At 41.2% G+C, this 12,270-nt stretch overlaps 1 protein-coding gene across 2 annotated transcripts in view; it reads right to left on the bottom strand.

The window, feature by feature from the left end:
• Nucleotides 1-2,939: 2,939 nt before the first annotated feature.
• The window catches only part of tgfbr3 (transforming growth factor, beta receptor III), a 108,356-nt gene continuing 99,025 nt past the window's right edge, over nt 2,940-12,270 (bottom strand). Inside the window, exons 16-18 of one of the 2 annotated variants that reach the window (XM_015962334.3) lie at nt 12,111-12,218; nt 4,890-4,942; nt 2,940-3,876 (exon numbers count right to left, since the gene is read on the bottom strand). In XM_015962334.3, the coding sequence (XP_015817820.3) occupies nt 4,917-4,942; nt 12,111-12,218 (134 nt within the window). In that variant the 3' untranslated portion in view covers nt 2,940-3,876; nt 4,890-4,916. The remainder of the gene's footprint in view (nt 3,877-4,889; nt 4,943-12,110; nt 12,219-12,270) is intronic. The other variant, XM_015962332.3, reaches the window with a different exon arrangement.

The following is a 12,270-nucleotide window of genomic DNA, read 5'->3' as shown; positions in this document are numbered from 1 at the left end:
GGCCGGTACAAACCACCAGAGCGGGCTCCTCTCAGTGTTTGGAACCATGTCAGACCTTTAAACCTGAGCCTGTTTTATCGTGTGCTGTTGTCTAGAGCGCAAGCAATCACTGGCTAAACGGATTAGCTGCAGATGAAGAAAATTTCTGTTCCACGAGCCCGGAGGGAAAAGCTAGACAAATGAAAACGACATTACATTCGAGGGGCCGATAAAGTCTACCAACATTTGTTAAAATGTGTATATTAGTCATAAGTTGGACAAGTTGTGGAAATTAAGAGATGTATGAGATATCAGGAAAAATTAGTCATGTGTTGACTTGTAATCTCTTACCCAGAAAATGCTGCTTCTAGTCTCTGAGTGGGGAGTAAAGTCTCTAAAACCTCCCCTACACACGTATCACACGTATCACAATATGAGCTCATCAGAGAAAAGTCATGACTTCATCACCTTTGAGCCAAGCTTCTTCATCGCTGCTCACTAAACCAAAACCGCTGACAGCAGGAGGTCTCCACACTGTGTACGATCAAGCTCCACACAAGGCAAATCAGCCACCGTTAAAAATTTATTGTTTTTAGGCATACAAATGTCATGCATATTTACAACATATACAAACGTTTCATAAACAAAACAACGTTTTGACACATTCAAAAATGGCCTGCAAAACATAACAGTTTGGTTTTATTTGGAGTTAAATGACAAACTGTGACAGGACCAAGAAAACACACAACACATTAAAAAAAATCACAGAAGCACATGAGGTAGTCAAGTGGTAAAAAATAATAACTAATCACAAAACAATACAATCAATAGTTAGAGCTATGGATTATTTGAGCCAGCTCTGACCAGCCTTTCCGGTGACATTTAGTGGAAGCTTTTTCTTTATTGTGGCACAGCATTATTTCATACTGATAAACCGCATGCCTTTATATACAAAGCTAGCACTAACCATTAGGTGGCAAAACAGCTCCTGTGTATGAACTGTACGGTGGCTCAGAAGGTTCAAATAAAATGAAAACAGAAATGATAGCAAAACAGATGCAAACAGCTCAAATAGAATGATGGAAAATAGAAGTTGGGATAAACCAGCATTTACTTTCATTAAGCTAATACCTTAATTGCACTAATTATGCTATTTTATTTCATTATTGTCTTTTGCTTCCATTTTATTTCATTCCTTGCAGCTTGTGTCATTGTGTTGTGGCTTTTTTTAAACCTTCAGGGCCACCATAAACTGGGTCAAGAGGAAGGAAAAATAACTTTGAATACATGTATTTTATTAAAAATAAATTTCAACAAAATATTTGGAGGGAAAAATACATTTAAAGACATTAATTAGTCATTATATAAAAACATCGACTGTATTTCATGAACAGAGGATCTGATTTAAAATGTGTTGCTTATTAAACTAAATACACTCCCAACTTGTTTTAGGACACGTGAATGGGTTCTGAAAACAGTTATTTTTATTTAGTTATTTGTTTTATCAAGAAAAATATGCTTCTACAAATTTTATGTTAAGTGTCTTTAAAACGTGATGTGAGTCTTATTCTGCAGTTTCCAAAAAGATGTTTGGTGTTTTATCAAATCCATATTTCACAGTCCTCACGCACGCACACGCACGCACGCACACACACACACACACACACACACACACACACACACACACACACACAACAAAACCAATATATTTCTCTTGTAATTATATTCCAAAATATAATTTTATACACAAATATATCTATTTATACTGTCTGTAGAAAGCTTTATACAAGTACATTTACATAAAGAGTCCAGAAATGAGATCACAAACATTCAATCTTATTTTTGCTGCTTTATGTGAAGAAACAGATCACCCCCCCACTTCCCACACACACACACACACACACACACACACACACACACACACACACACACACACACACACACACGCGCACACACACACGCGCACACACACGTACATCAGACAATCCTAAACACTTGCGCAAGAGGGAAAATCATTGTTTCGTGGTGAAAATAATGGGCTACAGCTTATTCAACACAGCGGGAAAGTGGGAGTAAGAAGATCCAACCCAGGCTCTGTTCATATCTGCTCTTCACTTGATAAAAAATGTTAAATCCAACATAAGAAAATGATCAACAATCAATCAGATTGACCTTTATAGAAAATAATGAACCCAACATGCTCACTTCTATGAAATTTGGGAGCAAATAAAGTTGATTTTCACACACACACACAAACATTTTCATTAGTTACAATATTTCTACAATAGAAATGACTTTATGTATTTTTGTTAAGACCACACAGAACAGGTTTGAGAGTGCTCTGGTGTCTGTAGGGTGGAATAAAATGCATTTACTCAATATATGGCAAATTCTTCTGGTTGGTTTTTAAGGTCTGTGGACAAGACAATGTTTTATGTTAATATTAAATTATTTTTGAGATTTCAACACTGATTGTCTCCAGCTTAGCTGAACTTAGCAACAACAAAGAGCTGCTAGCTTGAACTCTCGCTGTGGCTTTTAGTGACAAAAACTGAAATTTTACAGTTTTTGACAATCAGACTTGGATAACTGGTTAAGTTGATATCAAAGGCAAAAAAAAAAAAGATTTTGAGAGAAAATTTTTGAAACTACCACTTTTCTTTCTCTTTATTTCGCTCACCAGCTAGTGGTGTGGTGGAATATTTCAAAATCATATCAGTACATGGACGTATTTTTTTGGGGGGGGGGGATGGGGGGACATGTCCCCCCCACTTTTTCCAAAGTCAAGTGTTGACCCCTGCACTTTTTTACCATCCAAAAACAATATCACGCTATATTAAATTGACACTGGTTGAGCTCTAAGACCAAGCAGGAAACAGCCGTTTGCGTTGAAGCCTGTTTCCCATTAGAACATACTGCAAAGACACCCACCCCCCCACCCCCACCCCCACCCACCCGTGTCCCCCCACTTCTAAAGTGAAAATTACGTCCATGTATCAGTATTTTGTGGTTAGGAGATCTTTTCCGAATCAGAAGGTAAAAATCTCAGTTTGAAGGCATTTGTAGGTGGGGCATAAACAGAAACTCCTGGCAGCAGATGAGGACTTTAATGCTGAAAATTTTGTATGTGTTGTACTTTGATCCATTTCAAAAGAAAAACATTTTAAGGATAAAATGTTATTTTTATAATTGTTTTTTTTTTTCACATTTTCTGTTCACATCTGTTGGTGTTTTATCTTCTGTTCTACATTCAACACCAGTTTCATAATCCACTGGTTCTCTTCGTCACGATGATGACTTGCGTTCATACTGCACATCTGTCTGCATTTCAATAGTGGTTGTTTGTGCTTTCCGCTACCTTCAGGGATGCACGTCCTTAAGTAATGTGTTACGGTCCAGCCATCAACACATCACCTCCTAACTGCTGCAGGCTTGGGAGTAAGCCTGCTCAGTACAAACACATCAGGCCATTTAAGGCCAAAACAAAGGCAGAGCTGTGGTTAAAAAAAACTGCATTTGGATTTGAAATGGAAACATGTCTAATATAAACTTTCATTTGTTTCTTGTATTTTTCTTTCAGACAAATTAAGAAGGTAAACCAAAGCATCACTCAGCAATGACATGTGGACAGTCCAGTGGCCCGTTCCCAGTTAGAGCACCACTGGGACCTTTTTTTTCCTAAGTTGAACTTTGAGATGTCAACAAACCAACTGGAGTGTGTTGGCTCGTCGTCGTGCTGCAGCAAGGCTGCGAGTGTCCCGTCGAGCGGCTCCCTGGGCTACGCCGTGCTGCTGCTGGAGCACGGCGTGCTCTGCGTGCTGCCGATGCTGGGGGCTGCACTGCTGTGTTCTGATACAGGCTGGGGCCTCTGGACCGGCTGTCTACCAGCTGTCCCGCCTGGACAAAGAACAGGAGAGGGAGAACGAGATTGGACCAGAGGAAGACAAAATGGATGGCATTTAGAGTTGGGAATAAAACATGAAAGAGATTCACTTTAAAACATTGTTTATCTGATCCCAGCTGTTTCACTCCCAAATGGTTATTTTAACTAAAACTTCCAATCGTCATAGTTTCGGGTAATTCTCTGATGAAGCCATTTTCCAACAAAGCAAAAAATGTATTACTCATTTTAGTCTACATCTAATCTTGATGAATTTCTAACATTTGTTTGTTTGCAGCTTGTTGATCCCTGAATGTGTCCCGTCAAAGAGGACACAAAGAAAACAAAAGACGTTTCGCTGTTTTTATCTGGAGTTCATTAGTCTGCCTTGAACGCACCAAGCAGAACGAACATGTGACCTTCCTAATGTTTCATGTTTTAAAAAGGACCTCGTGCCGTAACTTTGCTCAACAAATAAAAGAGCTTAGTCTGTTTACAGAAAGCACCTCTGACAGATAATGATGAGCTTTTGAAACGAAGCCACATCTGCCTTTCATTTGAACGTTTGGCCCAGCTTCCACGGCTCTCTGCTGTGTGACATCTTTCCCAACAGCTTGGTGGAAAGAACAAATGTCCTCTTTTAAATGGAAATTTGTTTCAAATGACGTTGCTTGGGCTTTAATTTGGTTGAGTACTGGTTTGTATGAATCCATAGGTGATGCAGTACACCTGTCCCTTTTTGTAGCCCCTATAGTTCTGTTCATGTTCAGTAAAACAGAGCTGCCAGCAGATGTTCCCTCAGAGGACCCACAGGTCTGTAAAACAGAAGGATGCTCCTCATCTGTCTGAGGACGTTTTAACTCCCAAATCCAACATCATGTCTCTGGATCAGAGACAAAGGCAGCTCTAAGGTCACAGAATTATGCACGAAGCCCTTGAACACAATGTGCTGATGCCGTCTGAATGCCGTAAAGTCACAGTATTATTTATTTATTAATGTATTCATCCATTTATTCATTTGTCATGTTACCTGGCGTAGAAACTGCCCAGAGAAGGATCATTTTGGGATATTGCTCTGTTTTCCTGAGGGGAAAATAAGCTAACATTAGTTCATTATTTCTAACTGAGGTCAGAAATGATACCACAGAAAGTCTTTTCTCAAAAGCTCAAGACATCTTAATAATCTGACAGAGCCAGCTTTTTCATTCTGTAATTTGATGCTCTAGGTGAACAGGGTAACAGGCAGAGCCGTGTCCAGGACTTTTAAAATGGGGTGGCCCATGTGGGGCACTTGTTTATGCATGGGTGGCACCAATGGTTATGCTTATTTATTTATTTACACAAATCGTTTATTTACTTCTTGTTTTTTACTTTCTAGTGAGTTTTTGAGTTTCACATTGCACAATCACCATTTTTTCCTCTTCATCTTCTAGTTTTGTGGTGGTTAGCAAGTCACTTCTTGTTGCATTATTGCCACCAACTGGAGTTGAGTGGGACTCTAAATACTATTTATGTAAATATGAAAAAATAATAAATAATATTAATACTACAGAAATGTTCTGTAAGCCTGGGCTAGTAAACAATGTTAAAGGTGCATGCTACCACACTATTTTGGAGTTTACAACCCAAGCCTTTTGTCAACAATGTAAAGTCAATTTAAACTGGAACTTGGTAGGGTGGCACTTAGAGTGGCCAATCAGATTCTAAGGGTGGCATGTGCTACCCCAGGCCACTCCCTGGACACGCCCCTGGTAACAGGTCATTTCTAGAGGACTGCCTCACTACTAACATCTTGTGCCAAGAAAACAAGCAAACGTCCCAAAACATAACATTGTGTTGGCGTTTAAAACATTTACCTTTACTCATCAGAATCAGAATCAGAAAAGCTTTATTGTCAGTGCGCCAGCGTCCCGAAGCATAGAAATTTGACTCCGCAGCACAGCCTGGCCAAGATCACACACACACACACACACTGTTGGTCCATTGTTTGTGTCAGCGTTGTCTCGCCCCCTCTCTAGGTATTAGGAATTTCTCTAGGTCTCTTGTGTTTTTGGATATTCCCAGGTTTTGATTCTTGTAGTTTTGGTTTTTGGCTTCCAGCCCTTTGGATTTACCCCTAAATAAAGGCTTTTTACAATTTCACTACTCCTGCCTTGTGTCATCCTGGGTCTGCATCTTGGGTCCTAACCTCCCCCAACTCACAGCGTGACACATTTAAACTGGGATATGAACAACATTCCCTCTGGCCACCAATCACAGTAACAACACACCGTTAACTGTCCCAAAGGTTTTCTTGTTTCATAACTCTGGTTTTAGAAACTTGCTGATGTGGCATTTTTGATGCTTGTTTAGAGGCATCTGCATTCTTGGAGTTTATTACAAACGCTGCCATATAAGGCCATCTCAGTCATCCATCCAAAGGAACCAAAAGCCTGTTTTCATAACAACAGAGGCCTGTGCCTCCCGCTCCATCCAGATTCTTTCCATATCTACTATAATTACCTTTATTCTATTCAGATCTGACATCTACTATCTCTAGAAAAGCAGCCAGCTAGAAGTTATGTTCTTTGCTCCTCGGATATTCATAAAGCTGAAATAAAGTGGATTTCTAAAGAAAAGCCAAAGAAAATATTTTGGTAAAGATAAGGTCTGAACATATTATAGCTGATCTTTGCTGGAGGTCATCCTGTCCAGTAAACACTTACGGTTTAAATGTGACAAAGCAGAACTACTGTAGGAGGGTTGTAGTGCCTCAATCCTGCTGATTCATGATTGGATCTCAGGCGTGTGTGTAATTTCTCCCCCTAATAATGTCAAACTGTTTTTTTACAGCTAATCCTAACCCTCCAACTTGCTTTGTTACAAACTTCCTAACCAAGTTTCTGCAGGTTTCCTGAATTATGAAAAATAACTGAAAACAATGCTAATTTCTTTAGCCCATTTTAGAAGACACACCATACCAGCTAATCAGTGTAACAATGACACCATGGTGTGTGAAAGCACCTTGGCAGCATGGTGAAGCAGGAATTTTGCGGCATTCATACTGCCACTCTTGGTGGTGATATTGCAGCAACGCTGGACTTGTGAATGCGGATTACGCATTGGTCACGTGTGGAGTTCCAGCCGAGCTCCAGCAGGAAACTATATTAGAAGTAAATGTGGGCAAAAATTTCACTTTTTAAACAGAATCAGCTGAGATGACAAACTGGAGCGATGCAGAGCTCCGGGAGCTTCTCTCCGTTAGAGCTGAAGGTAAGGTCACCAGAAACTGCTCAGGGACTGTGGAGGACAGACACCTTTAGGAGCAGCTTGTCGAAAATATGTAACGAGTGCAGCTTTGATCACAATAAAATGCAAGTCACGGGCTACCTACATGGGTTAAACAGGCCAGCACGCTCGGCAAGCTTAAGAGCCAGCTGAAAACTCACTTTTACTCTTTAGCTTTTATTCAGGAAGAGGCCCGTTAACTGTTGGCTTTGCACTTTTTGCTGCCCCACCTAGATTTTATCTGCATGTTTTTGCTGGTTTTAAATGGTTTTATATGCTTTTATTTTTTATTTTATTTATTTATTTTTTAATGCTTATTTCTGCTGTGCAGCGCTTTGTTTGGTCCTTGGGCCATGTGAAGGCGCTATATAAATAAAGTTTTAGTTAGTTAGTTAGTAAATATTCCTCTGAGCATTTCTTATGAAACTGCAAAATTTGAAACAAGTGAATATAAAATAAATGTGAATAAATCCCGTGTGTGTGCCAGATGCAGGGGTGCAGCCACAGTGGCTGGTAGAGAAAAAAGTTTACCAGCCACATTTGTTTTTATGTGAAACATTTGCCTCGGTTACCGGCGTCCATCTCTGCTCTGAGGGAGTTTCTCTCAACTTCAGCTTTGTACTTCATAAACACTCTGGCTGCTTCCTATTCACATCACGTTATTCCCTTTTCATCTAATCCACAATGAAGGAGAAAAACAGATTACATGATGTCATCTGATTTCAACTGTGTGGATTAAGACTGAGTTAGCTAACATGTTATGTTAATTATTATTATCTGACTAAATGTTATAACACGTAGTGATTAGGGTGGTCACGGTAACCGGTGTAGCCGTAAACCCCGGTGAAAAAGTTGACAGTAATAATAACCGTCTTGTTTTATAAAAAACTATATTATCTCTGTGGGTTACCGTGGCTGCGGTGTAGGCGCGGTGACCCTTACCAGCCACCGTATCATCTGCTGAAGTTGCCGGCGGCACATGCGCACTTTGTTGTTTACAACCAAAACTTTCTTGAAGCTAAAGCTGAAATAATGGCCAAAGGAGGAGACGGCAGCACTCAGGACATTTGTTATCCCTCAAAGAAGACAAAGTGGGAAGTTTGGGTATCTTTTGGATATTTGAAGAATGCCGAGGGACAGTTGATAGAAGACGGCTATCCTGTTTGCAGCACGTGCAGAAAAAGTGTCTTTGAAAGGCAGCAACGCTTCAAATCTCATGACACATCTGCGTGACCATCACCCACAACTCTACAGTCAACGCAAGGCAAGCTAACGTTAGCGTTTTAGCTAAAATGCGTGATCTGAGGATTTGGGTTGAGGGAGAATGCAACGAGTCGCTATATAAAGCAGCCGCAGCGCCGCTACCTGCATATAAACCGTGTCGCGGACACCGCCATGTTGAAATGACGCTATGCATTACGGGGCTCCCAGGGGCAGATAAGAGTTGGTCTCTCTCCGAGAATAATTATGAATTTAACAAAGATTACTGCCTGATGACATTTTCCCACATCTGCAAAGCTCCCTGGAAGGACACAAACCGAGGATAATACTTTCCTGATATAGGGTTTATTACTCAAGTAAGGGTAAAAAAGTATCTGATTAGAAGGCTACTTGAGTACTGAGTATCATCTGAACTAATATTTTTAAAATGATGACATCAAACAGACATAAAATAAGAAGTTATGGGCAAATATTGGTATTTTAAAGACTAAAGAGAAAAATGTAAACAAATAAACAACATAATTACAAAATAACACATTTTAGGCTAAATTTAGACACAAACTGAGGACAATATTTTCCTGACATACAGGGTTTACTTAATTGTGTGAAAATGTAGCACGTTTAAAAAAGAATACCGCGATAATGCCGAAAACCGTGGTAATTTTGGTCACAATAACCGTGAGGTTAAATTTTCACACAGTGACAACCCTAGTAGTGATACTACAGTAGTAACGTACAGGAAAATACTAGTACCTTTTAGGTACTTTGTTGCAGTTTTTTAGCACATTACTAACAACCTGAAGCATCATCTCTAAGTGAGCAGCTTATGTAACTCGCTTTCAACTAACAGGAGATAAAGTGATATATCTGTATAATCCTAAATAAAGTTCACTTAAAGAGGGCTGGAGGCTACAGTGTGTGTTAGGACAGGGCTCTAGATGTATGATCACCTGAGATCATACAACTAGAGCCAGTACGCCCCAGGGCAGCTGTGGCTACATCGTAGCTCATCACCATCAGTGTGTGTGAATGGATGAATGAAACACTATAGTGTAAAGCGCTTTGGAGTCCTTACTCTAAGAGGCGTTATATTAGTGCGGGTCATTTATCATTTATCATGAGACTGGTCTGGGAGACTAGCCAGTAAAAGCAGAACAGATGCATTTGGTTGAGGAAGAAAAACCAAACACCTCTAGTTTGCATTCAATATTTTTGACTTTAACATAGAAAATAGGGTGTGAAGATTGTAGCAATACTCTATATGTGTGTGTGTGTGTGTGTGTGTGTGTGTGTGTGTGTGTGTGTGTGTGTGTGTGTGTGTGTGTGTGTGTGTGTGTGTGTGTGTGTGTGTGTATTAATTCCCATAACAAACAAAAAAAAAAGGGGGAAAGTAGCTAATGACTGTCTTAAAATTATCTGAATGACGTCACCATCTAATCTGCATAATTTGAATTGTATGATCGCATGTGTGAATATAATTTCCACTATAGGAGAGAGGAACTGTGTGGTGAAACAAAATGTGAGTTTTCCAGCAGCAGCTTCACACATGTGAGGCTTGTCTGGACTCAGAGGGGTAACATTGCATGCTCTAACCACAGAAGACTTCTGCAAGAGGAACAGGAACAGGTGATGGCCCACAGCAGCATCTGCTGCTTATTCACAAAAATGAGATCAAAGTATGCTTTCACATCAGAGCCTCCAGTAACACCAGAAACATCAATAATCTGTTACTAGTTACTTGTATTCAAAACAGAGAGACCAGATAAACCTAAAAATTCACTAAAGAAAGAAATTATCAGGTGGCAACACAGAACGGGGAACTTACTGTGCAAAGACCTAGGCCTAGTCCACATGTAGCCGGGTTTTTTTTAAACGAATATCCGCCCCTCCAAAAACTTGCATCCACACCACCTTGTTTTAAAACAAAACTCTGTCCACACGTACCCGGATAAATACGTTGTTAAGGACATGCCAGAGCTGTAGGCGGCAGTACTTCCCCCGTTCTTAACCTCGTCCTTCGTCTGTGGTCTTCCGCAAGGAGCAGTAATTCCGCTTGCAAAAACAAACAAGCAAAAAGCGCTTGGACAATTGATAAAGCGAGCGCAGCTCTGAGGGCATCCATGCTGTCGGCTAGTGTAAACACAGGTCGCACACGTGATGTCAGCATTTTTTTGTGGCGGAAAGTGACGTTGCGGACCTTAAAACTCTGATTTTGTCTGTCCACACACAGACACCCAAAACGGAGAAAACGCAGATCTTTACTTTAGCCGGAGCTTTTAAAAAGATCCGTTTTCGTGTGAAAAAACTCTGTTTTCGTGTGGATGATATCTACGTTTTGGAAGATCCCCGGCTACGTGTGGACAGGGCCCCAGTTTGGACGTCCTACAGACGTGGCGTGGACCGACAGACTCAATATGGACATGATCTGCACACCCATGTGACGTTGCCTGCTTGCAGGGCTATGTCAATAAATTGCTCTAAATACTGTTGTTGCCCTAATGCATCACGGGCATTGAAGTTTTGTCACACCTGAAATCCAGTGCATTTGTCAGAGAAATATACAATTCCACATTTAATATGTAACTACGGGTAATTGAAGATCTCATATAAATGTTATAGAAGCGTCTAAAGGTTTGTTTATGCTTGACGCGTCCGCGAGGTCCGCACGGCTCCGCGCGGAAAAGTTGGGTCATTTTGCGTCATTTTAACAACCACGCCCCTCCGCCGCACCTCCGCACGGTCCAATATGTCCGCAACACACACCTAGGAAATTTTCTAACCACGCGGACGGTCGAACGCGGAAAAACATGGCGGACCAGCAAGAACTAGTATGGCAGAGGTTCGTAAATACAGACATTTGTATGATTCAGCTCTCAGAGATCACCGTGATCAACATGTTGTTAATAATTCTTGGAGAGAAATAGCTCGCACTGTCGGAAAAGATGAGGACGCTGTTAAAAAATGCTGGAATGCCGTGTTGTAAACAGTAATTTCTACTTCTACTATGGTGTAGTGTTGGTTGCATGCTGTAGAGCTCCATGCTGCCCCCTACAGTTTGGGAGAATATTGGCTCACCGCAGAGACGAGCCGCATGAACCATAAATGCTGCGAGTTGTGAAGCGCGTTCCATCAGCGAGCCACATCACCAAGCGGAAAGTGAATGCGTCAAGCATAAACCAAGCTTAAGACTCTTTGAGGTCTACAGCATGGAGCATGACTGGTTAAGACACTGCTAACCCTCTTTGTGACGGAGGTGCATGAAGAACTGAGCCACAGAGCAGCAGGTCACCAGTCAAACAATAAGAGAACAGGGCAGCTCTATCTGCCAGTGAACTCACTGGACTGCTGGGAGCACACTTCCTCTCAGGGGTCAGCTAGGGTCAGCAGGCCAGGGAAGATGGGGGGGGAGGTCTTGGCATCTAATGGTCAGATTGTATGTCTTTTCCTGTGAGCTCCCACTAAACACAGCAAGGGGGATTTCCAACTCAACTCCAGCCATTGTGCTGCAAATATTTGCTGACCACTTGTAGCTCCCAAGACTTTCAAAGACAGGAAAGAGAAGAGCTCTTGCTGCTGACCAACAGGATATATTTACAGTAAAACCGTTAATCTGTTATTGTGAAGGGGCCTCTATCAGCTACAGGATGTTTGGCAGGCGCAGCGGCACACCGCTGGCACTGAAACGCAGCAACATTCCTTTTATTTTATTAAGGCAGAGGGGTGAGTTCGGTCGGGGCAGCCAAGCAGCAGATAATGAACTTACTTGTGTGTGAGTAGATAAACCAAAGGGCGCCAGTCAGTAGAACTCCAATCATAAAGGCTGCAAAGGCGATCCCCATTACTGTCGGTGTATCCAGCATATACAGCGTTTCTGCAAAACATGCGTACTGTTGGTTTCTGCTTGAAAGAAAACTGTGAGGAAA

This window comes from Nothobranchius furzeri, chromosome 16 (assembly GCF_043380555.1).
Source record: "Nothobranchius furzeri strain GRZ-AD chromosome 16, NfurGRZ-RIMD1, whole genome shotgun sequence".
Taxonomy (NCBI): Eukaryota; Metazoa; Chordata; class Actinopteri; order Cyprinodontiformes; family Nothobranchiidae; genus Nothobranchius; species Nothobranchius furzeri.
This window is presented reverse-complemented; position numbering and strand designations above follow the sequence as displayed.